The sequence below is a fragment of the Theropithecus gelada genome, chromosome 2 (assembly GCF_003255815.1).
Source record: "Theropithecus gelada isolate Dixy chromosome 2, Tgel_1.0, whole genome shotgun sequence".
Classification (NCBI taxonomy): Eukaryota; Metazoa; Chordata; class Mammalia; order Primates; family Cercopithecidae; genus Theropithecus; species Theropithecus gelada.
The window spans coordinates 32,636,980-32,663,789 of NC_037669.1; the positions used below are offsets into that span (position 1 = coordinate 32,636,980).

Sequence of the window (26,810 nt, forward strand, 5' to 3'; positions counted from 1 at the left end):
CATATCCTTCTTAAAGCTCTGTCTCACATATAGAGAATGTGCTTTTAGAGACATGAGTAAAGATTTGGCTTGGAGGCTCAAGCACTAAATGTGTATTACATGCTTGCTTGGTTTCTGGAGCCCCTTAACCACACAGTATAGCTGGAGTGGCGTTTATACTGGGACCTCTGTAAGTTTGTTGCGTATAGTTTTCTGCAACTTTGCACCTCCTAGGGCCCCAAAGTCTCTGTAGAAGTTTCATCCTACATCGGGGGAGTGAAGGAGAAGGGAGAAAAGTGGATTTGTCAGAGGCGTTTAAACCAAAGCAACTCCATCTTAAATAGGAGCTGGGTAAAATGAGGCTAAAATCTACTGGGCTGCATTCCCAGACGATTAAGGCATTCTAAGTCACAGGATGAGACAGGAAGTCAGCACAAAATACAGGTCATAAAGAACTTGATGATAAAACAGTTTCCAGTAAAGGGGCCAGCCAAAATCCACCAAGATCAAAATGGCGATGAGAGTGACTTCTGGTCATCCTCACTGCTATACTCCCAGCGCCATGACAGTTTACAAATGCCATAGCAATGTCGGGAAGTTACCCTATATGGTCTAAAAAGGAGAGGCAAGTATAATCCATCCCGTGTTAAGCATATCATCGAAAAATAACCACAGAAATGGGCAGCCAGCAGCCCTCCGGGCTGCTCAGTCTATGGAGTAGCTATCCTTTTATTCCTTTACTTTCTTAATAAACTTGCTTTCACTTTGCACTGCAGATTCGCCCTGAATTCTTTCTTGCACGAGATCCAAGAACCCTGGATTGGGACCCTTGTCCTGTAACAGATTGAGTTGCTTTTACACTCTTCTCTGCTCCCCCATGGACACTGGGGTTGTCACAAGATGGCCTTCAATAAATGACACTGTCGAAAAATTCATGAAACTGGGTCAAGAGGATTTCTCCTTTTGAGGTCTTAGTGGGGCTTTTGTTGTTTCCTGCAGAGTTGGAAGGAAGCGGAAAATCCAGCACAGTGTGCCAAATCCTGTTTGGAACCAGAAGGGGCCTAATAAATAAATATGCAAAATAGAAATGCTAGATGCAGAGATCTCCAGATTTACTGACTGAGTAAATTAACCTTCTTGGGAGGTCAGGATTCTATTTTCTGTACCAAAAAAAAAGAGCAAAAAAAAAAAAAAAAAAAAAAGGAGAAAAGAACTATCCAGAGCCACCAAATCAACACTGATGCTTGGAGCTGAACCCAGCCAGCCTTGTAGCCAGAGACACTTCAACAGGACAAGACAAAGCCCAGTGGTCAAAGATGGGTAGGTTTTTCTCCAGTGGGGGTTACTCTCTGTAAACACATGTGGGCTCTGTGTTTCTTTGGCATTTTCATGAGCTCACTCAGAACAAATTTGCACCTTCCTCTTTCACGACTCCAAAGGTGATGTACCTGGATAGGAAGTTCTCCAGGGACTGCTTTTTGTCCTCTTTGCAAACAATGCCCTCCTTCTTCTGCTTCTCCATATCTTTGATTCGGGACTGGAAAGTATCGATCAGATCAAACACAGACTTCATTGTTATTGGCACCTCATAGTATTGCTGTTTAAGAAAGAATAGAATGCATTTAATGTACAAGTGCATTTCTTTTCTCTATTCAGAGGATAGAGAACCTGTGAGAATTCGGAGGAGCTCTGGGGAAATCTTTGAAATCAGAGCCTGGAGGACATATTGCTTCATAAATGCTCTCCTGCAATAGTACCCTCTGCTGATGTTTTGAGGGTTAGATTCCATGAAACAACTGCTTCTCTTACAAGGAATTCTTAACTACACTCCTTTTGTTGGAAAGGGTCCATGCCTTCCTCACCATACAAGTCCTATGTTCACCTCTCTACCTTTGGCACTAAGGTTCCTATTGACTAACAACTGGAGAAGAAGTGAGAAACGCTGTACCTAACACAAGAAACTAAATGGAATGACATGTTCGAGTGTGTAACCTGAGCAATAAGAGTAGTTTTCCACCAAGGCCTGTTCTGTGGTCCCAGGGATTGTTTTACTGAGTAAGCATCACTTAATATTAAGTCATGCTTTTTACCTATTCTCAGAAATAAGTTGGGATCCAACTTAAAGACAATGAAATTCAGGTTCCTGAATCACAGTTGCCTGGACTTACAAAAGCAACCTTAGATGGATTTAGGGGCTGGCTGAGCATAATCAGTGTAAGCTGGAGAGCAGCCTGGACATGGCTCGAAGCTCCACCCTCTGTGGGAATTCAGTAAATCACAGAATGTTAGAGCTGGTAAGGACCTTAGAGATTATCTGGCCCAATCTGTCTCATTAGAAATGGGACAACACATGTTCAGAATTAGCTAATGACGCCATCTCTCCAGATCCAGAAACATATTGCATGTTGGGTCAGCTATTCTGATAGCACAGATAGCCTTTTTTCCCCTGAAGATTCTCACACAAGCATGGTATATGGATGACTTTTTCATGAATATTTTTTATGTTCCCCATTTACATGGTTTCAGAAGCCTGGAACTTTAAAAGAATATTTTGATAAGTTGTTTTAAAAATTGTTTAGGGAATGCTTTAAAAAGGTACTAAGATAAACTTTAGTAAAATGTATTTTCAGTGATATAGTGCCAGTATGCCAGAATTGTTAAGACAGTGGGTTCTGGAGCCAGCCTCTGTGGGAATGAAGTTCAACATTAACTGCATGGTGACCTTGGGCTAGTTACTTAACCATTCTGGGCCTCTGTTTTTTTCCTCTGTGAAACAAAAATAATACTAGCATTTATCTTAGACATGTAAGATAAGGATTGCAAAGGGTTGAAGAAAGTGCCAGGCATAAGGAAAGCACTTGATAAAGTGACTATTTTTGTTATTGTTATTATTACATGGCATAGTTTTTCATGGTTCAGAACCTTTGTCCGTAAGCATAGAAAGAAAGTAGGTGTAAAACCCCAAACTCTTGTCCACATTGGATCAGGAAGCACACTTTTAGACCCCTCTGAGATAGGCCTACGTTAAATATGGGTTTCTTGAAGGCAGAGACCACTCTTCACCTTTTATCTCCAGGACCTGGCACATCATAGCTCTTTAACCAGTTTCTTATGAATGTAAAACATTGGTGTTAGAAAAGAATTTAGTCTGAGTCAACTAGCTGGGCTGTGGGAAGTCACCCCAACTCAGTCTTTGCCAGATACCACATTTCTGGATGCAAATTCATACGACAACATGGAAAATTTGGCTCATCTCAAAACCTTCCCACTTATAAAATAATTTATGCTTACTCATAAATTGAATGGACTCATTAACAAAACAATTCAGATTTGCTATTCTAAAAAATAGCATTATGTTATTCAAAATAAGCAATTGTACCTTGACTCTCAGATCCACATCTGTTAGCACCATGAAGAAGTCATTATAGGTCATTCCGTACTCTTTCCTCAGCTCGCTGATGAGATGCTGGTCCACCAAGTCTTCATCATCCACCACTCGCATGGGCTTCTCATTATCTTAAGGGAAATAAAATGTGAATGAATATGGGTGTGGCAAGACAGAAATCACTGGGAAGTGAATGGGTGAAGGTTCTGGGCCTAATCACACCAGCCTTCATTAGTTTTATATATTCAACTCACATTGTGTTTGAACAAAAGTTTTCAGAGTGAATTAATAAATATAGAAACAAATACATGAATAAAGTTTTGAAAGCTACTCTTCTATAGATGATCAAGGCTCTATCTCTGTCCATCCTGTTCGTAGCAAACAGGAACAAAGTGAGAGTGGAGACTGCTGAGTCACACCTAGGAGAAGACTGCAACTCACCCAGGGAATCAGTCTTCACCCCAACTCACCGGGGAACTGGACCAACCCAGACACTTTTGTTAAGTTCTGTTTCCATTAAACGTAATTCTGAGTCTAAAATCTGTGTCTGTTCCTCTTTTTTGGTATAGAATTAACTTTGGGACCCAGTAAGCATGTCATATCTATAGAGAAAAATAGAGTTTCTGTTGAAACCTAGTCACAGGTTCATTTTGGCTCCAAAAGAAGTCAAGCTATTCATAATGCAACTTTTGTAAGTGAATACAGTTTCAAACAAAATGTGACAATTTATGGAAATTTTAAATCACTATATATTTTTTCAATTATCAACCTCAAATAAATCCTTATAATTCAGAATGGTTCCGGAAGGTGTCACTGGATTAATGGGAAGCATGAAAATCAAGATACCAGTGGTTTTACATGGCAACTTGTATGTCGGGAAAGCATTTTAACATTTTCAAGGACAGAAGAACTTTATTTACTTCTTCCCTCTCAAACAAGTCATAGTGTATCTCTCAACCCTACCTAAGATTTTATCTGCAAAATAATCCCCTATATTAAAAACAAATGTGAAAAATTAACGTTAGCAAATATGTGATAACAGGAAAATTAGCAATGAGAGCCTATCACTTATTACCAACAGCACTACCCAGTGAACAGTACTGTACTGCAATACTATACCACAGTAAAAACAACCACAATTTTGCAAATGAGATGTTATAATTTGAGTACCACAGACATTACTCTTCACTAATAAAAAGGGGATAATTATAACTTAACTGTTACTTTTATTTGATTAGGATTGTTGAAAGTGTATAAACAAGGAACTTTATTTCTCCAAAGCAAATCAAAATGAGAGAGGAAAGAATCAATCTGTATTCCTTCCCAAAGTCATAACAGTGCTTCATAGAGGTGGTCCAAAGGAAAAGGAGCTGAGAGCCTAGATGAGAACCAAGCACTGTCTGCAACATAAACGGTGATAGGTCTCATGCATATAAACTATTTTTCAAATGTACATTTTTGTTATTAGAAAAATTTAAATTAACTTACAGTTATTAGATATATATATATATATATATATATTTTTTTTTTTTTTTTTGAAACGGAGTCTCACTCTGTCGCCCGGGCTGGAGTGCAGTGGCCGGATCTCAGCTCACTGCAAGCTCCGCCTCCCGGGTTTACGCCATTCTCCTGCCTCAGCCTCCAGAGCAGCTGGGACTACAGGGGCCCGCCACCTCGCCCGGCTAGTTTTTTGTATTTTTTAGTAGAGACGGGGTTTCACCGTGTTAGCCAGGATGGTCTTGATTTCCTGACCTCGTGATCCACCCGTCTCGGCCTCACAAAGTGCTGGGATTACAGGCTTGAGCCACCGCGCCCGGCCTAGATTTATATTTTAAAATGTATCTTGTTGAGTATAAAAACAAGTTGCAAAACAAAATGCATAGTATGACTTTATTCTTGGTTATAAGGAAATAAAAACAAAAAAAGATACATTCATATGGAAATACACATAGGAAAAAGTCCATAGGAAAAGGTGAAGTGAAAACTTTTATTGTTTATTCTGCATACCTACGTTATTCAAATTTTAACAAGGAACATATTTTACTTTGTGAATAGTAACAATAATAATCATAAAGAAAACCATTCAAAAACTGGTTTTTAAAAAATGTTCTTAACAACTAACGTTCTAAGACTTTACAAACCAGATTTTATCTTGTACTTGGAAATTATAATTTTTAATTCCCAACATACATTCATTCTTGCTTTTGTTCATTCAATGAAATATTTATCACTAATGTCCAGAGTTGGTTCTGTGCTGAGTGCTAGAACCAATAACTCGGACAGAGTTCAAGCTCCTAATTAGAACCAGAATTAGACCATTAGCATCCACTTAATGGATAAAGTCACAAAACCACTGAATGGCTCAGATGGAAGGAAGCTGGAGATTGTAGTAGATTTTTAATATAGCACCAATTCTTCCCTCTCCCTATAGCTATACCCTTGCCCAGTAACTGCAGCTTCTTCATATGGGAAATGGGTTGAGCTGTCCTGCCTCTTGATTCTGAGCTCATCCATATCACTGGCTTTGGTCAATGGGATATTAGCACAATGACACAAACAGAGGCTAGAAATGGGCTTATGCATTAGGGATTGTTCTTGCTTCTGCCATTTCCATGAGAATATGCCCACACCAGCTTGCTGGAGGGTCAGTCAAGCCAAGTTACCCTGTTCTCATCCTAACCAAGGCTACCCCAGGTCAGCTGACAGCCCATTGACCCCCAACAGGTGTGCAAGCCCAGCCAAGATCAGCAGAACCTCTTACCCACCCTGTTGCTGACTGTAGATGCATGAGCAAACCTAATCAATCCCAGCCCAGATCAGCTGAACCCTAGAAACTTGTCACTAAATGGATGTTTACTGTATGTGCCACTAAGGTTTGTGGTCTTTGTTACTTCACCTTATTATGGCAATAGACAACTGAGTATAGACATTATCTGGCTCCACCCCATCACATTATTAAGGTTGAAACTAAGGAAACTGTAGTGGACACTGTGCTTGCTGTCCAGATGCTACCTTCAGAACTAAGGGTGCTGTCAATATAAGCAGTTAGATCTCTGACAACTGATCTGCTTAGAAGGGAGCCACCTTTCCCCAAGTCACACCCCTACCATGGGACAGCTCACATTCAATGGCTGATGTAGTAGAAGAGGGGATAGATATGAAAGCTATCCCCTTTGTCTCAAAGTGGACAATTCGGAAGAGCCAACTCTATTGCAGCTCAAATTCACCCTGTCCAGTCTTGTATCCCTCACCCCTCATAAGTATTGTTCCTGTGTTAACTGCTTGCAGGCAAAACTCAGAGTCTCAGAATCTGTTTCTCAGAAAACCCAATCTGTCACAGACCCTGAGATGAGGAGTGACTTGCTCAAGTTCACATTGCAGGTTAATGACAGAGTGAGGTTGGGACTCAGGTGACATCACCTCACTCCCACCCAGTGTTCTCTCTGCTATGCCAAAATGCCTCACGCTCAAGGGTAGAGAGGACCCAGGACCAAACTTTGCTTTACTAGTATATGGCAAGAAACCAATTTCACAGCCTGTTTTCTTTCAACCAAAATGTTTTCTGAAATATTTCAACCAAACATTAGAAATAAAATATTTTGCACTCACAGATTACAGGAATATCTACATGTTTGTGCTGAGTAAGAGAATCTGCCAAAGCAAAACAACGAAAGTCCTAATCAACACTGGATCAGACTAGGGTGGTGGTAACTCTATAGCAGGACAGAGTCCAGTCTAGGCCAGTATCTGTGAAGCTACATCCTGTCTCAGCTCCTGCTCCTGCCACAGGTCTTTCTTGAGCTCTGCATTCCATCTAAATCAGGGCTCAGTGTTGATGTTCTGTTTAGTCTGGAAAAGCAACATAGACTTGGCAGGTTCTTGTTAAATTTATCCAAATTCTGTTTAAGCTCACTAATGATTGTACGGATTACAGGGCTTAGAAGGAAAAATTCTTTTTTTAAAAACAATATTATTATTATTTTTGAGATGGAGTCTTGCTCTGTCACCCAGGTTGGAGTGCAATGGTGCAATCTTGGCTCACTGCAATCTCTGCATCTGCAGTTCAAGTGATCCTTCCACCTCAGTCTCCTGAATAGCTGGGATTACAGGCATGTGCCACCATGCCTACCTAATTTTTTCTTTTTTTTGTATTTATAGTAGAGACGAGGTTTCACCATGTTGTCCAGGCTGGTCTCGCACTCTTTTTTTTTTTTTTTTTTGAGACTGAGTCTGGCTCTGTCGCCCAGGCTGGAGTGCAGTGGCCGGATCTCAGCTCACTGAAAGCTCCGCCTCCCGGGTTTACGCCATTCTCCTGCCTCAGCCTCCGGAGTAGCTGGGACCACAGGCGCCCGCCACCTCGCCCGGCTAGTTTTTTGTATTTTTTTAGTAGAGACGGGGTTTCACCGTGTTAGCCAGGATAGTCTCGATCTCCTGACCTTGTGATCCGCCCGTCTCAGCCTCCCAAAGTGCTGGGATTACAGGCTTGAGCCACCGCGCCCGGCTAGGTCTCGCACTCTTGACCTCAAGTGATTCACCCATCTCAGCCTTCCAAAGTGCTGGGATTATAGGTGTGAGCTACCATGCCCAGCCAGAAGAAAAAAATCTTTAGGAACCATTGTCTAAACTGTCTACGTGCACCTGATCCAGCTGAAATGCTTCATAGATTCAAGCCCATTTTGTGGGATTTGGACCTAAGATTATTGAGGTAAGGGATTCCCAGGGAAGGTGAACTCTGTTACCTGCCGATAAGGTCTGGCCCTAGAAGTGGGACATTTGCCTAGAGTACCATTCTTTAAAAATTCCAACCCCAAACATCAGCAGTCAAATTCAGGTGGTACTAAATTTCTTCATGTATTTGTCCTTCCATGACTAATTATAGGCAGCAATGACATTGCAGAAAATTCAGCTTCAGTTATAACATATTAAACACCAAATGTGTGCTAGGCATTATGCTTAAAGCTTCCATCTGTACCTGCTTTCCTTGTGACATCCATGGATTCTCCTCCTCCAACCCTCTCTTGCCTAAGTTCAGGTAATTCCACTAATGCCTGGACTACTTTAGCCTCTCACATTGCTTCCAAAGTTCCCAATCTCTTCTAGCAGTTTTTAAAAGTATGATCCACTATCCACCTTCATCACAATCACCAGGAGTACTTGTTAAAATTACAATCCTTGGATCCAGATCAATTGACTCAGAATCACTGGTGGTGAAGCCCAGGAATCTGCATTTAAAATTTTTCCTGGGTAGTTGTTATGGACTCTAAAGACAAAGAGCTACTGTCCCAGAGGAGGAAATCTAAATCCTTGTCATAGCATGCAAGATCATTTATGGCATTATTAACTTATCTATTAACTCTTCTTCCACACATTATGCTCCAGCCCTCTATTTTCAGTCTCTAGAAACCTGTCCTCTCTTCCTGGAATGCTATCCACATGAGTACTCATTGTCTGTGAAACCTGTCTTTACCTCACTTGTGCACTTAACATTTTGGTATTCTTCAAGCTAATCACCTTGCATTGCAATCAGTTGTTTACATATCTGTCTTCCCCCTAGATATGAATAATTCAACAATAGGGACTGAGTTTTGGTCACCTTTTATATCCTTTCAGCCTAGCACAGTTCCTAGCATACAACTGGCATTCAGTAAGGATTTGGTAATCATAAGAACGCTCCCATAAGAAGGATATCATATGAAAAAGACAGTAATAAGGTATAGATAAGGTGAGTGATTCTGGGACTGTGTAGAAAACCCGCCATAAAACCTTCACATTTTCCTTTGACCTTGTGAACCCGCAACACAGTCTAATGTAATTTAAGAAAACACATTCATATATATTTATTTTCTAAAATTGGTTTTGCATGCATTAGGTCTTTTACATAAAACATATTTGTAAGGCATTTAAAATATAACTATTCTTTTCAACAAGTCAGCAGGGGCCAAAACTCTCTTGGCTGTGCTGTAGATAAGCCAGGAGGTAGATGCCAGCAGAAGCTAAATTGCTTTTATTCTCAAGAACATTGCCAGGAGTGCTGAGCAGTCCATGGCAGGTTGTTTCAGTTAGGATAACCTTGGCCTCCAGCTTGGAACTTACTTTCTTTTGATTGGAAATAGACATGTTTAAATTACTTTGCAATTGATCTGCTTACTCCTCTTTTACTCTATGAGTGGGTCATTTTCCGATCTACTACCCCACTGTGAGATGAGTGACCTGATTGAATTGATAGGTGGGACACCCCTGGCCATTCCCGATCACTTGTTCTCTAGAAAGAACAACTTGTCTTATTAATAAAAAGTGTGTCCTGTCCAAGTGATTTGCTGTACTACAGATTGACTCCATACAATCTTAAAGTTATGAATATATTTGAAAAATATATTCAGAAATATTTAGTGACTTCATATGGTTTACACATAAAGTTTGAATTCTTCGTCTTGGTATTAGAAATCTAATTTCAGGTACCAAACTACATTTCTAGCCCTGTCTTCCTCTCCTATCCTCTACCTAGCCTTCTGCTCTAGATCAAACCTAATAGCAAATCAGAATCACCTGAGCAACATTTTAAACTATAGATTCCTGGACCTCATTCCTAAACAAATGAGTCCTTATCTTGGAGTAGAAAGGGGAGGCGGGAGTCTGAATTTTTTCCAATTTATATAGAGTACCTATGCGTTGAGATGAAAAAGATGACAACTCAGTAGAAAAATGGGCAAAGAACACTAAAAAGGAAATATAAATGCTCCCTAAACATGAAAAGGTGTTCAATCACACTCACAAAATGCGAAATGCAAACCAACACTACCCTATACTGATACCATTTTTCACATATTACACTGGTCAAAAGTATCCAAAAGTTTGATCATACACATTAATTGGAGAGGTCTGGGGAAATAGACACTTTTAAACATTACTGTTGGAATTGCAACATGATTCAACTTGTATGGAGAGAAATCAGGAAGTATCCACTCAAACTACATTTTCTATTTGGTCCAACAATCCTGCTTCTTAGACTTTATTGGAAAGATGTACACACAATTTCACAATTTAATTGTAACCTTGTTCATATATCACTCTATGTATGTGTGATATATGTATAAGAACAAAATATTGAAAATAGTTCAAGTGTCCATGGACAAAATGTTTAAACTGTGATAGAATCTCACAATTTTTTGATAAGAAATGGGGAAGATTGCGATATACTCATAAAGAAAGATTTCCTAGAAATATTTTAAGTGAAAAAAGCAAGGTGTGGAACGGTATATATAATATGCTATATTTTGTATAAAAAGAAAAGATATATAGGTATTCTTTGTATTTGTCTAAAAAAGCACTAAATGAATAAATAAGGAATTACAAAAATGATTACCTGTGGGTGCAGCGAGTAGCAGGATAAAGGGGTCAGGAACAACAACAACAACAAAACCTACTCATTTTTCAAGGTCCCTCCATTAAATCAACCTACTTTTCAAAATTCTCTGACATTTTCAATACCTTACCTGATGACTACAATTGGAAGAGCCAATCCCTACACTACATTCTTCAAACCCTTGTTTTGTACATTTGACATATCAGGCACTTTTCCCCCTTGGAATGTCAGGGATTGGTCTTGACACTGATATGCTTGATGTTGGAGGCAGCAACGGCAGTGGACTAAGAAGACTGAGTAGGTTAGGAGACAGGCTCTCTAGTCTCTAGGGCACAGAATGATTGATGAGTAAAGACTTATCAAAGCAGAGGGGAACACGCAGCCACTGTGTGGAAGTCTGAGCACTCATCCAGCCTCTCCTCCCAGCTCAGTGTTGCAGGTTCTAGAGAAGGCAGTTGCCAGGCACTGTCACCACTGATGAAAGGAGAAGTTGGGGGCAGAGGGTCAATTTTTCAGGACTTCCCCAGAGGCAAAGCAGCATTTCTGAATTGTTATGGATCCTGATGACTGTGAGGCTTCTCCAGAAAGAACAATTCTCTTCAACAGGATCAGACAGAAAGGGTATTTTAGACTGATTTGTATACCATCATTCTCATTTTGTTTATTTATTGATTTATTTATCTATTTATTTTGAGACAGAGTCTCACTTTGTCACCCAGGTTAGAGTGTACTGGTGTAATCTTGGCTCACTGCAACCTCTGCCTCCCAGGTTCAATCAATTCTCCTGCCTCAACCCCTCAAATAGCTGGAATTACAGGCATCTGCCACCATGTCCAGCTAATTTTTGTATTTTTAGTAGAGATGGGATTTCACCATATTGGCCAGGCTGGTCCCGAACTCCTGGCCTCAAGTGATCCGCCCATGTCGGCCTCCCAAAGTACTGGGATTACAAGCACGAGCCAGCGCACCCGGCCTACCATTCTCATTTTAAAAATTCACTTATGAAGTCCTTAGTAAGAAATCAACATTTTCTCTCTCCATGTTGCCATATTCCACCTCCATGAACTTTGCCACCTCTCCTGATTACCCTCAAACTCTCCCTTCTTTGAAAGAAGCTATCAAAAAACTTCCCTTGCCCTATTAAATGTCCTGTGTATTCCAGCTCTTAAAATTTGATGATAAAATGCCAATGTCAAAATATTTTTCATCTCTAAATATTGCTAAGAAAGAAACACATTTGCTGTGCAATCCCCCCCCCACTTCTTTTTTCATTCTGCAATGAAGTGCCTTTAGCCAGCAAGTTTTTCCTATCTGACAAAATTTGTCTGTAATCCATTCACTTAACAAACACACCCAACATTCCTATCCTAGACTGACATTTTAAATACCACTAACAAGAAAGAATGCCTTTATGTGTTAGGCCATTGTAAATCCTACATGCAATATACACTGTACTGGCAAAACCAGATAGGCACTGGAATTCGCTCAAGCATAAATAACTTTATTTACATGAAAGCCTAAAATCTTAAGGTAAGTTTATTGGCTTTTGTAGGTTCATCAGTGATGTCCAAATACTTTTAGCAAGATGGACCAGCTGGTGAGTACGGCCTACACTGTAGTTGGATGTGTGCCCCTGCTTTCAAGGCCCAGTAAAAGTCTGGAATAGTAGGCAAAGCTTGATTTATTTGTAAGGAAAAGTAAGGCCATCTGATGGATTTCCAGCTGAAAGTCAGTCAAGGCTGGAGTTTTTTGGTTCACTGAGTCCATGGCTCATGCCAATTCTTATTTTCCCATGGCTGACTCCCAGTCTTGGCTGAAAGTGCTACAGCCTTTCCCATAAGGGTAACCTGGGACATGACACAGGGAGAGAGAGGCCTTCCAGGAATTAGATGAGAAACAAAGTAAAAGATCCCCCTGCCCAAATCAGGTCCAGGCTGCCATTCAGTGAGGAAAATGCCCAAATCATAATACCTGATTTCCAATAAGGCAGAAAAAAAAAAACAAAAAAAACCCCGCAGTCGCCTCTACAGTTCATATTCGATCCAGATGTCTAGAAAACAGTAGGATTATGCTAAAAATTTGCCAAGGCAGTACCAGATGCTTATAATGGGACCGTATAGAAGTTGAGGTGGAAGATGTAATGATTTTTCCAAACTTCTCTGAAATAAGGAATGAGAACACTTTGTGGAAGGGTTGGTAGGTAACACATTTGACATTGGGAACACCTGGTTTGTGAGAGCTTTCATCACTAGCCAACACCAGTCTCTGGCTGGATTGAATACTTACTTCCTTTCTGGACATCTGGAGTGTAATTAAGCTCACTGCCCTCATGCTATTATTTGAAAAATCCAGGAAACAAATGGTTGAATCCTAGTTAGCCAATAAACATGTGGCTTTGTAGTAGTAGTCTGTTGGGCGTCAGTTTTATCACCAAGAATAATAATGCAGCCTGATCTGGATGAGCTGTTGTGAGGGTTCGTGTGTCAACATTCTGCAATCAGCACAAAGCAATAACAAGTGTTTTGCCATTATAGGTGCTCTAGTGACAAGTGTGACAGCTCATTGATCTCCAGATGACTACCAGATCAAATGGTGATGCAGAGGATGACCACATAATAGTGCCTGTTACCTGACCAGCATTTCTGTATACTATCTTATTTAATCCTGTGAAATAGATATGATTATCTTCTAAACTAAGACTTAGGAGTAGCTTCCCCAAGGTGACACAACAAGTAAATTGTGACCCTGGATTTAAATCTGTCTGTCTCCAGAATTCATTTTTCGTCTTCTGTTTGTATGATCATTATTGTTGTTGTTTTGGTTAAGAAAATTCCTTTTTTGCTTGTTCTCCCCCTAAATTATACATATGGTGCAGGATAAATGTCCAAAAATGAATCATCAATCCACAATCATTTATGGTGGAACATTGGAAAGGATGCTATTTATTTTTCCTTTGTAGCCGTCTCAGAGGAAGGTGGGCTATTTAAAGTAAAGAATGCATAACTGATACTTAACCCTGAATCAGCTCTAGAGATCTGCTATACAATATTGTACCTATAGTTATCTGTACTGTATTGTGCACTTAAAAATGTATTAAGAGGAAAGATTTCACATTAAGTGTACTTACCACAGTAAAAAAAATATGACTTAGAAAGCTAGACCATATTCAAATCAAGTTGACATTATCGTGACATAGTATAACTGATATGTCTTCAATTACACCAAAATTGCATGTCAGAAAAATCTGTGCGATAATGTTATGTGTATTGAAGTTAAATGTTGACTAACAAATAATGAGTTATATATTACTAAATATATTTTATATTCTTTCAGGTGCTTTTAGATGAAATATATTTTATGGCAACTATGCAGAATATGCAAACAATGAAATTAAAGGATTACTCTAAGGGATTTTTTTTTTGTAGTTAAACCATGAACAACAACAAAACAGTAGAAAATACATATAAGAAAAAAAGCTTTTTGAAAAATAAAGCCCCAGAGATGCAATAATTATAAAATAAACTGGGTGGGTCATATTTTGGGCTTCTGACTATGCGGCTTAACTAATCACAGTAAATCTTACAACATTCCCATGAGAACTGCAATGAGTTAGATCTCAGCTGCCCAACACTGGGCTGTACGCCTTATGAGTCTCACATGTACTATTAATATATAAAATTGTGAAAACTCTAAATTCAGCCAAATTCTTCTGCTCTCCAAAACGACTTGGGTGCAGTTCAGTCCATATTTTCAGTGACTTTTCATTTATCTTAACAGCTTCTCTCAGTTCTGGTTAATTCCTTCCTCAGGCTTGCCAGAGTCAAGTACTTCCAAGCGTCTGGCAAGTCCCATCTGTGATGAGTCACCTGCAGCAGAGTCTGCAGGAAGATCAGATGGGGCTGGCAGAGGCAAGGAGACCCAGTACCCAGAAAAAGTGTCTGAACGTTTCTCTGATTCTCTCCCACACTGTATTACTTTTCCCATTTTCTTCCACCTTACTGACTTTCAGACAATAGAGTGTTTGCATGTTTTCCTTTTTTATAGTGCTGAAAACTTAAACCAGAACCATCCCGGAATGGCTATTTAAATAAGCAGGCAAACTGACCTGTGTTATCACAACCAAAGAGCCCTCTGAACATCCGCATTTTCTTTTGGATCCCCCATGTACCTCGCCCATAAAGTTTGTCCCACCTTAGATATGAGAAAAACAATAATATAATTAAAATGTTTAAGATAACCTAGCTGAAAGTGGTCGATTTTCATGGTGCTGTTGTTGACAGGGCCGAAGATGGTGATCACAGAGATTTTCCTGGTGGCCATCTTGCAGAAACTTTCCAGATATTCATCACGTTGTTGCACATACATATTGTTCTCAGCCTTGGGAGCAGTGATCAGCTGGAGGTGGGTGAAGACAAACAAATACTAATTTATAGTGATAGTTTCACACTGGGGCAAAACCCAAAGAGATGATTTGGAAGAGAGGGCTGGTAGTGACTGCATCTACGCTACAGATATTCTGCTGAACAGTTAGCATAATTATGGCCAAAAAGGGCCATTTGAAAAGGCCTCTTCTTGTCTCCAAGACAGCTTAGAGTTTTCTACTCACTTCCATTATTTACCTCCATTACTAGTCTCCACGTGTCTCAGTTTTCTCATTTGTGAACTCTGCAAAGGAATACTTATTTTGCAAGACTGCTGTGAACATTACATGAATACTTGGCACGCAGTAATTGTTCAATAAATGTTATTTTCCTTCCCTAATTTTGATCTTCATTATTCTTATTGGCTGATTAGATATTGGTTAACTCAATGGTTATTATTCACATTTCACAGGGTTAAGAGAGTTTCATAGCCAGGCCCTGGGCACTATGAAACTTTAGAACTTTTATTAGAAAACCTTGCAGAAAGGTTTTATGATGACTTTCAGGCCTACGTTTTGTCACATAGAATGTATTCATTGTCACATTCAGCCTGCACAGAGTTGGTGGTGTTTGTCTTTTGATATTGCAGTTTTCCAACAGGATGTCTTTTACTCTAAGTTTAGCCTTCTCTTTAGTTCAGACCTGGTATTTTTCACCTACCCCTCTGTCTTTCATCCTCATTCTGTGACCCTTGTTTTCTGGGAAAAAGAAAAAAGAGGAAAGACAAAGCAATCAAAAGAAATACTTTAGTCACCAGGAATCTGAGAAAATGTAATTTATTTTGGATACAGTGAGGATAACCCTATTTTTAAGAGGTCCTTTTGAATCTTTTTCTCTGAGAATGTCTCACTATTTTTATCTAACCTAATACAAAAGCTTCTCCACTCTCTTGATTAATTTAGTTGCCCTTCCCTGAGCCTTCTCCAATTTTACCAGGTCTTCTTGAGCTGAAGCTAGAACTGTGTTCCACACTCCACAGGCTAGTGGGCATAGTGCTGCTCAGCTTGGAGGTGAGAGGATGTGAAATTTTATTGTGATGATGACCAGGTCTTTGTTGAGATCTTTGATCCCAAATAGATCACCAGGCTGATGTCTGCAATGAACGCTGCCTATTTGCCCTTTGTTGCGTCATCACTAAGCTCGGAAGCAAGCCTCTATAAATCATTTTTCTGTAAACAACTTTTTGCATTTGACTAAATACAAAAGTATCAGCCAATTTTCTTGCATTTGACTAAATTCAAATTTATCAACCAATTTTCTATTTATCCACCTAACCTTATAAAATATTTCTGAAGTTTATGACTATTGGCATTTTTCAGAGGGCAAGTCACCAGGCTGTGTACCTCTTCCAAATATTTTATCAAAAATGGTTAATAAATCTGGTCTCAGCTTGATCCTGTTGTTTATTTTTCTCTATCAGAGCTGTCTGTATTGCTGCCTGCAGGCTTTCCCTTCTAAGAATTCTCTCCGCATGACAAAATACTCTCCCTCAAGGAAATTAAACGTGTTCAATCGCCTTTGAATGGAACATTAACAAAGGTTTTCTGGGATGAAGTTTTTGTTTTGTTTTGTTTTTCAGATCACAATTAATTCTAAATAGACATGCTTTAGTTTATTTTTCCTGTGTTTCTATGCCTGCTCATATGGACATTCTGGGTAGGAAATGTTTGTTTTAGGAACAACAATTTTTCAAGGGGAAAAACAATTTCTCCAGATTTATTCATTGATTCACACTTAGCTTTAAAACAAGATTTAAGGCAGCTACAAAAAGATGTGGTGATGGTATTTTTAGTTACTTGGTTTGTTTTTAATTAGCTTTATGGCATCTGAAAATATTTCTTCAGATTTCAATGGGAGCCCAGATACCGAAGTTTTATTTTAAGTTGGTATATTTTAGGTCTTTTTTTCTGACTGTTTTGTGCTCAAAAACACACTATTCTGAAATAAATAAAATGAATGTTTAAGTAAAAACACAAAACAGTAAAAACAAAGGTAAGAGAAAGGGACTTACTGTTAATGGTTTTGGACTCCCTATTCTAAATTAAGGATAAGCACATATTTAGAATATATTTAGAGGAGTTTCTAGGGCAAAGCTGCTTAGATGTTAGATGACAGAAAATTACCTGTTTCTGTAACTTCAAATTCATACATAGATTCCGTTTCATTCATCCCATACTTTGCCATAGACCCTTACAATCTGTGGACAGACCATGGTATGACAGGATTTTAAGAGTCCTCAGCCCTCCTCTAGTCTTCTCCTCCTTGTGTATACTAAGAATATCAGACAGTATGTAATCACACAGAACCTTATCCTCCCCTATATGGTAGATTCTCCCACATGGCTCTATATGTAGTGATGAGAGGCCATGGATACCCTGTGGGAATCTCATTTAAATAAATAAGAGCCTCTGATATTTACTTTCACTGCAGACCCTTTGCCCAAGAATGCCTTTAACCACCAGGGGGGTGACATTCGTTTTGCAGGACTCATTCCCTAACTTCCGGCCCTCCATGTTCTGATCCCGGGCTCTCTTTTGCTAATGTCCTCCTATACCTCCCTTACCTGACCTCTTTACCCCCTAGAGCCAGACCCAGTCTAAATTAGGAAACGAAAGGAATCTTGGGCAGAGAGGCACAGAGAAAGAATAACTGCAGTCAAAGTCAGGGGGTTGTCATTTCGGTCCTAGTTCCGCCCCCCGCTAGCCTGTAGCCTGAATAAATCCACTTCATCTTCTGAAGCTCAGCATTGCCATTGTTACAATGAAACAATTTTCCTGCCAACCTCATCAGGTTGTGAGATCTGAGCAAAAGTAAATATATCTGTATATCTTTATAAGTACAGAACATGAACTTATTACAGGTTGATTTATTCTTAATAAATAAATATGTGTTCCCCAAGCACACACAGGTATGTCGCCTCTGAATAATTCACCCACAATCCCTCCTCTGTCTTTGCCCGTGTCACTCCTCCTACCTCAGAAACCTGCCCCCTCCCTTCTCTAAATCTGATTCTTTCTTTCAACGTACTATCCTCCTTAAAGTCTTTTCTAGCACACAGAAAAGTCTTTTCTATCACTTCTTCCTTTTAATTACTGCTCTTACTGTCTGCCCCGCCCACTTGGAATTTAAGTATTTCCTTAATTTACTATATAACGGTCACATCTCCCCAGGCAGAATGTAAGTTCCTCAGACTCTATTACCGTCCTGCAGATGGTGGGGGCATAAATGCTGGCCAATACTCCTTGGGTTGTATAGATCACCCCAGTCAGAGGAGAGGAGAGGGACTCAGGAACAAAGGGGTCCCCTGGTTGTTGTGAGTGTCTAGATGCAGGCTACAACCTTACCAGTTGGTAAAAACACTCTCTTACGTTTAGTCTGCTCCTCAAGTTCGCAACTTTTAGGGAAGACTGACCATCTGAACCCATTTCAGGGACTCTTTCCCTATGTTTTGACATCTCCATCCCATTCACTTTCTAGTTTGGCAGTATTTCAGACAGTGTTTAAAATGGGAACCATTTCCAGTCCCCTCTTCCTAAAAAGAGCAGCTTAGAGCTCCTCAGTAAACACTATTTTCTGTCACTTGGCCTCTTTCCAGTTTGATGGCAATAAATCAGGGCATGTATCATGAATTTAAAACTGTGTTGTATTTCTTTTTCATGCTTCTGTTCCAACTGGTGTCTTGGCTCAATGAGCCTCAGAGGATAAGGAAGCCTGTTTGCATAAGTAAAGAGAGCAAACAGCAATGGAAGAAAGCTAGAGGGAAGGTATTTTAAGTCTCAGATTATTCAAAATACTGTGTTAGGCTCAAAACACTAGAGTCTTTTGTTTTGTTTTGTTTTGTTTTGTTTTTACAGGATTCTGAAAAATAACTTTCAAGCTAATAGTCTGCCCTAATTAGTACAGCAGGAAACCTTAAATCCTTTCCCAAAATTAAACCAAGTAAGTTGATTGTTGTCCCAATACACAGATGTCTGAAGTAAGGTTAGAAATACTAACCCACCTGAATTACAGGAGATTCGGTCACCAAATAATTCTTTTTTTTTTTTTTTTTTGAGATGGAGTCTTGCTCTGTCGCCCAGGCTGGAGTGCAGTGGCGCGATCTCGGCTCACTGCAAGCTCTGCCTCCCGGGTTCACGCCATTCTCCTGCCTCAGCCTCCCGAGTAGCTGGGACTACAGGTGCCCGCCACCACGCCCGGCTAATTTCTTTTTGTATTTTTAGTAGAGACGGGGTTTCACCGTGTTAGCCAGGATGGTCTCAATCTCCTGACCTCGTGATCCGCCCGCCTCGGCCTCCCAAAGTGCTGGGATTACAGGCTTGAGCCACCGCGCCCGGCCTCAAAGAATTCTTAAACTTGCACTTGAATTCATTCAATTCAGCATTTGAGGTCCCTTGTTCATTGACAAGTGAATAGATCTCAGAGCGCAGAATGATGGCTTGTCAGCTATACTCCCCATAGCGCAATGCTTTGGTGATAAGCTTACCTATACTCTCACTATCGTCAACCTCAAACTGACACCAAGCTGTTTGAAGGATTAGGTTAACTGGAATCCAATCTATTGTTTTTGACTGACTGTCTGGAAAGCCAGAGAATTGAGTGCAGAGGACTAGCTGTGTATTAAAGGCAGAAACTCCACATTTGTGCTTAGCAATCCTTTACCACTTATCTGGGTGACTCAAGGTTGAAAATGAATTTTTAAATTTATTTATATTCATATGTATTAACTTTTTAAATTCATATTTATTAACTGGCAAGATCATTCCTCAGTTTCCCCTTCACTTTATGGCATGTCCCACAGGAAGTTCATATTCAAAAGAGATCAGAAAGGGAGATTGGCCTGAATTTGAGCTTTCAACTCAAACAGATCTGAGTTCTAATTCTGACTTCACCACATATTAGCTATATATCTTGGGTTCTGTTTTCTCATGTGTAGAAAGGGGTTAATAAATCATTCATTGAGGAATTGTTTCGAGAATTAAACCACACAGTCTTGGCAAAGTACCTTGCAGGATGTGCCCTTCTTCCTCAACAAGTTTAGAGGCAGGAGGTTTGAAAGAGTGAACACTAGTCTAAAAATAGGACACCCGGCTCCACCTGCAGCTCCTGTGAAGGCCTCTAGGAAGCCATCCACCTGGGACCTACACCATTGCTGTTAGTGTTTCTGTAATTGTTAAGTAGCAGTTATGTGATATGTCCACATCTAAAGAATAGTATAAATAAGGACAAAGCACTAAGGGTTTACAATAAATGGTAGTTAAGTACCAGGTTACTGAAAAGCTGAGAAGATGAGCTGAAAGTCCTGCACAAAATTTCATGGAATGTAAACCTGCTTTCAGTTTGAGTTTACTGGGTTAAGTTAAGGCCAGTTGGAGGTAGCTGTTCTCAGCCATATTTAAATAGCTTGAGAGTGCTAAGCCTTAATGAATAGTAATTGAATCACTGAGGTTCCTGAGTAACATTAGCCAAGTTTGATGGGAAAAGTGAGTGGAAAAGGCTAAACCGCACCAACAATGTTTTTCACCCATTGGTCTCCTCTCTGGTGAAAACTTCTTTTCTCTCCATCTTTTGCTTTGGTATCATGTTTATTTCATTTGGTCTTTTCTAATCCATTCTTACTTTAGACATCATTAGCTCTTCAGAAGACACATTTCTGATATGATCATCAGCTGGGCGCACATAGGATCAAAAGTCTGAAAAGCCTTCTGTTAGTATTTTCTTTCTAATAACAAACCTGGTTCTCTCACTAGCCCAAAGAACCAACACTGCCAGGAGCAATTCCAGCTGGTTTCTGTTTTGCCTCACATGACATCAGCAGAAGCTGTCATTTGAGTTTCATTTGCTAGAAATTTATAAGCAGGGATACCATTAAAAGCAGCAATGGCCCAGCTGGGCTTTCAGATCCCCGACTAAAGGAGTGGGGAGAAGGAGGGAGAAATGAAAAGTATGACTAATATCAGGAATACACTATGAAAACCCCTTTCTTTTGACTCACAAGCTGGCGGCAATGGGAAATATTTGCCAGATGGGTGCACAATTACAATCCTGACATTTTACCCGTGATTTTCTTTTTTTAAACCTGACCATGAGGAACATTTTGCCTGCCCTGTTGGCTAAATGAACAGAGTTGGGTGATGTATTTTAATGGGTTGGATAAAGTTGTAGATACTCAGGAGGAGAGCATTGGAGCAAACCACTAACGCTTTCCCATGCCCCAAAGAGAGCAGTTTGCCCCCAGGGGCTCCCTAACAGACATTCAAGTGTCAGGTAGAGTTTTACTCTGAAATCTGATTTCTTTTTTGTTCTAATGGGAACATTCCCATTTAAATATATGTACACTGAGAATATCCAAGCGGCCTATCACCTGATAACCTAAGTTTATATAGACACGTTAAGGCTCTGGTTAGATATTGCACCAATATACAGAAAATATATAACAAAACACACAGAGGCATACAAATAAATCCTTAGAATCAACCAGAGCTAGGTTTTGCTCTAATACACAGACCTACTATCCATGTAAACAGCTAAGAGAATTTGCGCTATGTCCCACTCGTGATAAGCATCACAAAGAACTTTGCTCTGAGTAATATTTCAAATGTACATTTAAACTTTCTGAAACAACATATGATAAATGGGCACCAGAGTTCCTCTGCCCAGATCATTAACCAAAATTTAGGCTAGCTTGGAAAACCTAAAAGATTCTCTAAGAAATGCCTTGAGAAAAGAGAGCCTGTTTCTTTTGGTGGGGGAAATGCAGGGTGTGCAGTCACCTTGTGCCTTCAGGAGGATGGGTGCTGCCCTCAATGGCATGAGTTGATTCTCTCACCCAGGCATCTGAAAAAATCATTTCTGACTCACACTACCCAACATCAATTTATTGATCTTTTACCCAGAATTAATGGCAACAATATCCTTTTCCTCCTTGACAGCCTGGAGTAAAAAGCTAGCCTTAAGAGCCAGGGGTAGAAATTTTGGAGGGGCAGTAAGAGGGAAAGAGAAGACATGAAGAGGAGAAGGAGCCATTTGCACATCACTGATAAAATCTGCCCTTTTATTTGGCTCATTCCTGCCCAAAGCCCTCATTTGGTGGTGGCAAGTGATGGCCAAAAGAGAGGGTTGCTGAGATGCATCTGTGACTTACTCAACACGAGTGGCACTCAGAACCACAGACCAAGGGCAAGTAGGGACAGCTTGTCTCCTTTTTCACACACTGGTGCACAGGCACATGCACGTACGCATACACATTTTACAGAGCCCCCGGAGAAACTGACATCTAGATTTCAAATTCAGGTGTATTTCTAGAGTAGCGGAAATTGAAGCAATTAACTCAGTTCCTCACATTCCACCCTTTGGCTCTTCCTAGTAGTTGGACAGCAATGGGAGAGGTAGGCTTTAAGGGGAGAAGATTTCTGATAGCTCATTTTAAAAGGGTCCATGAAGGTCACACTAACAAGGACCCTTCCCTACTCCCAGTCATCCCCACTCCCCACCCAAGCTGTCTTTTTTTTGAGCACTCCAGTGTTGATATAGACCTAATTAGGGAAAGAGGGGACCTCTGCTATTGTCCCATAGACAAGATTCTAGTTCCTAAATCAGACAGACAGAAACCCTTTTAATAAGATGTGACTGAAGTCAATGCACTTCCTTTTAGGAATTTCATCATTCTTTTCATCCTTGGGACTTGGTAAAGGGAGCTCTGTCCAGAAATATCCCTTGGAAGAGATGGTAGAAATGGGGGAAGGGTCCCTACAGGTCTGGAAGAAGCTGACTACAGGTGTTCTCCTGGGCTCATGTGTAGGGTCCCCCAGCCATTGACTTTGTGCACAGGGCCATGAGTTGTGTGAGCAGAACTTCGTAGGGCACTAAACCAGAAGGAGCTATTGGCCTGCTGCCCTCATTTGCCAGACTTCTGAGCTTCTTGACACAGTACAGGTTCAGCCACAATCTGGCATCTAGCAATATGATTTTTACATAACTAATAAGACAGACATTAACATGCCCTGCCTCAGCCCATAGAACAACGCCAAGGAGAAGGCTACTTACAAGGAGCCTTCGTTTGCCTTCAAAGGACCCCAGCAGGTCGGCCACTGACTTCTTGGGACTCTGCGTGAAGTGTTTGTTGGTGGGTTTCTGATAGCCATCCTGTTCTGTTTTACCTCCTTTTTTCTTCTTGCTCTTCTCTTTCTCTTGCTTGCTCTTTTTCTCAGACTTCTTCATTTGCTTTTCACTCTTAAGTAATTTGTCTGCATTCTCATTCTTCATCTTTTTTTTCTTCTCCTTCTCGGGTTTCTCAAGCTTTTCATGCTTTTTAGACTCCTTTGCTTTTTTAAGGGGAACATTCCCCACCTGCAGCTCCTCCTCCAGCTGAGAGGCAGTAGGCCGGCTGAGGTCATACTTCTCCTCATACTCATTACTAAGAATTTTGTCCTGGGCCTTCTTTTTGGGAGGTTTCTCCTTTGCTGGCTTGGGAGGACCTGGCACCACATTTGGGTCTCGATGGCCATGTTCCCGCCTGTCCATGCGGTTGTCCCGGAAACGGCCCGGGACAGCAGCCCTTGTGCTGGGCTCTGAAATGGTGGTGGGAGGGGCATCTGTGAAGCTCTCCAAGCTGGTGGCCTTGCTGGGTCTCCTGGTTGTCTGTGGCCTCTCCCTGTGCTGATCCTTCCGGGATGGAGGGTAAAGATTCTCTGAAACTGAGGGTCTCCTGGCAGTGGTCACCTCAGTGGTTGTAGGAGGCCTGTGGGAGGGTGAGGGGGTCCAGGGCCTCTGCGTGGTGGGAAAGGCAGTGGTGGTCATAGGTCTTGCAGCAACTGTTACCGCCCGGGACGTGGACCGAGTAACTGTTGTGGCTGGAGCAGGAGGAAGGATGGTGGCCCTGGGGGTTGAGGGAGGTGGGGGCAAAGCTGGTGTAGTGGCAGCCAGTTTTCTCAGGACCTTCACCCGACTCTCTCTGGTTGGTGGGAGTTGTGCTCTCCTGGGATCCTCTTTCCTCTTCTCGCTGCCCAGGCTCGGCCTTCCTGCTCCACCTCCACCATCATTCCCCTCCTCCACCACCTGGCCCTCTACACCAGCTGCCTTACATTTCTGGACAAAGCCCTTCTGCCTGATCTTCTCGATCCTACGGATGGGGCCTTGGTCGATGACCTCGTACATGGCTTCCAGCCTAACGGGGTATGGGTAGCGCTCCTCCACCTGCAGCGTCTTCTTCAGCAGCACCATGCCAAACTTGCCCTTCTCCAGCTTCAGGAAGCTCATCAGCTTAGGGATGAGGCTGGGGTCCAGGGTCTGCTCCAGGATCTGGCCCTCACTGGTGATCCTTCTCACCTTGCCTCCTTCCTCGCCTGCCTGGTGGAAGAGCACAATCTGTTGGATATGCCTCTCCGCCAGCTCACAGTACACATCGTCCTTCAGCAGGCTCATCATGAGGCGGTAGTAGCCTTCCGAGGCGTGAGGGGCTGAGATGACCCACACTCTGTTCTTCCCTGCAAAGCTGGCAAGGATGTTGGGAGAGCTGGATCCCGAAGGGAAACGCAACATTCTTGACCGAGCTGAGGACCCCTCATCTCTGATCATCTCACGCGGAGAGCTCCTGGCCGCTGGTCTTTGCTCAGGTCTCATGGGGGCCCCATTGCCGTCCACGCGGGCTGGCGGCTCCGTTGCGCGAGCTAGTCTCAACACGGGCACACTCCTCCTTCTCTGGAGAGGCTGAAGGTTTGGTTGTTCCAGAGTGGATCTCTCAATTCCACGAGACCTCCCAGTGTGCCTCAGAAACCGAGCTGGCCTACTGCTGTCCGGAGAAACCAAAGGCACTTTCCGCCCTCCATGGCTGTGTCTGATCGTGGCGTGGGGGTGGGGTTCTGATCCACACACGAGCCACATGGCCAACAGCATAGTGAAACGGGGTCCCATTCTCCATGTCATTGTGTAATCCACTTTGCGATGCACCGAGGTCATAAGACAAAGGGGAGGGGGAAAAAAGGAAGAAAATTATTTAACTGGAAACAGAGCTGGTCATTTTCTTTTTCTGCATCTCAGCCAAGGGGAGGGGAAAAGGGTGGTTAGAGAAGAAGGAGGGAGGTCAGGAGATGGAAAATGGGATGAGATTCTGTTACTTTCAAGCCCCTATAATTTGTTAGTGTTTAACAGAGACAGTTACATTAAGCAGGAAATCCAATTCAGTTTCCCAGTCAGCATGCTTGCACTGTTTCAACTAAGGCTCTGGATGCTCCAAAGAAAATGCAAACTGGCATATTAATTATGACAACATTCACATTTCATTCCTTCAAAATAAGCGACAAAGAAACAAATAAACACACCAAAGACAGAAAGGATTACACACTTACATGGTGGCTCATAGAGATGGAATGCAGAGGGTTGCAAAAGAAATCAGAAGTTTGGTTCCCAGGACAGTTTCCTAGATGAACTACTTTTCCTCCCAGCCCTCTCTCTTTTCCGAGGGTGAGCAATACAAAAGGGGTGTGCTGTAGCTCCAGCTTTCAGAGTACCGCCACAGATCCACAGCCGGTCCTGATCTGAGAGCTGAGCCGGTTCCTCTTCTTTCTGGCTGTGTCTTTTTACCTTCTGGACAAGTAGGATGAGGTGAAAGGAGCTGTCCTTATAAGTCTTTGTATCTCCATTTGTCTGCAGTTTCTCCTTGGTCTTGTGTGTCTGTGTGTGCCAGTCCCTTATGCCGACACAGGACGTCCCTTAAAGTCCAGTCCCGGTGATTTCTGAATCTCACTCTTTCCCTCTTTAAAGTTCCAGGATCCTTCTTATCTCCCTTTCCCCCACAGTCTGGCTTAGTCTCTTTGTTTCCGGGCGTAAAAGCACTGGGATTAATATGTTTTCCAGGCTGAGGGAAAACACAGGAATGTGATGTCGAAAAAGGACTTTTTTCTTTCCCTATGCTTCTCTCCTCCCTTTATTTCTCCCTACCTTTTTCCTCCTCTTTTTCTTCTTCTTTTTCTTCTTTCTCTTGCCTGGATTCAGTCCCAGAAATGTTAGGACTACCTCAGTTTTGCTCCAAACCAAACTCAAACAACAGCAGCCACTGGAAATCAAGGAAACTTCACTAAGAATTTAACAGATCAGCAAAACACCGCCTCCTTCCCATTTCAGCACGTTCGGAGTGGACTCAGTGAGGCGGGAGAGGGCTGTTCTTTGGGGTGGGGGAAAGTTTTGAAACTCCACACATCATCATAAATCACTCTAGAATAGGATGACTGGTGACTTAACCCCTTCCAAACCAAGTCATCGGGGTACCTTCTCTTCCAGTCTGTTCTTACACTGCACTTTGGAAGGAGAAAATTCTCAGATTTCTGCATCAGGCTACATGCTTTTCTTAGAGACAGATACTCATTTGGGTCAGGGTGCTTGGCTGTGCAGACACAGACAGTCTATATGTATTTATAGTCCCATGTGTATATTTTTATATCTTTCTCCCTGCTTTGTGCTTTTAGTTTGAGGTTGGAAAACCCCATGGAAAACATGACTAGGTTGTTTTTATTTTATGCTAATTGGGAATCATATTACTGTGCTCTTGGTCCTAGTTTCTCCTCGGCATGGAAGGAAGCTGGTAAAAGGTTAGAAATGCAGGCAATGGCTGCAAGTCGAGATTGCAGTTGACTATTACATCAGGGAATGGGCATTATGATCTCTAGCT

General features: G+C 41.5%; 1 protein-coding gene across 4 annotated transcripts in view; it reads right to left on the reverse strand.

The window, feature by feature from the left end:
• Window positions 1-26,526, reverse strand: part of CCDC80 (coiled-coil domain containing 80) — a 37,184-nt gene extending 10,658 nt beyond the window's left edge. For 2 of the 4 annotated variants that reach the window (XM_025376158.1, XM_025376155.1), the window contains exons 1-4: window positions 23,192-25,451; window positions 14,966-15,122; window positions 3,359-3,495; window positions 1,428-1,576 (exon numbers count right to left, since the gene is read on the reverse strand). In XM_025376158.1, the coding sequence (XP_025231943.1) occupies window positions 1,428-1,576; window positions 3,359-3,495; window positions 14,966-15,122; window positions 23,192-25,102 (2,354 nt within the window). In that variant the 5' untranslated portion in view covers window positions 25,103-25,451. Of the gene's footprint in view, window positions 1-1,427; window positions 1,577-3,358; window positions 3,496-14,965; window positions 15,123-23,191; window positions 25,452-25,491; window positions 26,001-26,083 lie in introns of those variants that run through there. The other 2 variants (XM_025376156.1, XM_025376157.1) reach the window with 2 other exon arrangements.
• Between the last annotated feature and the right edge of the window lie 284 nt (window positions 26,527-26,810).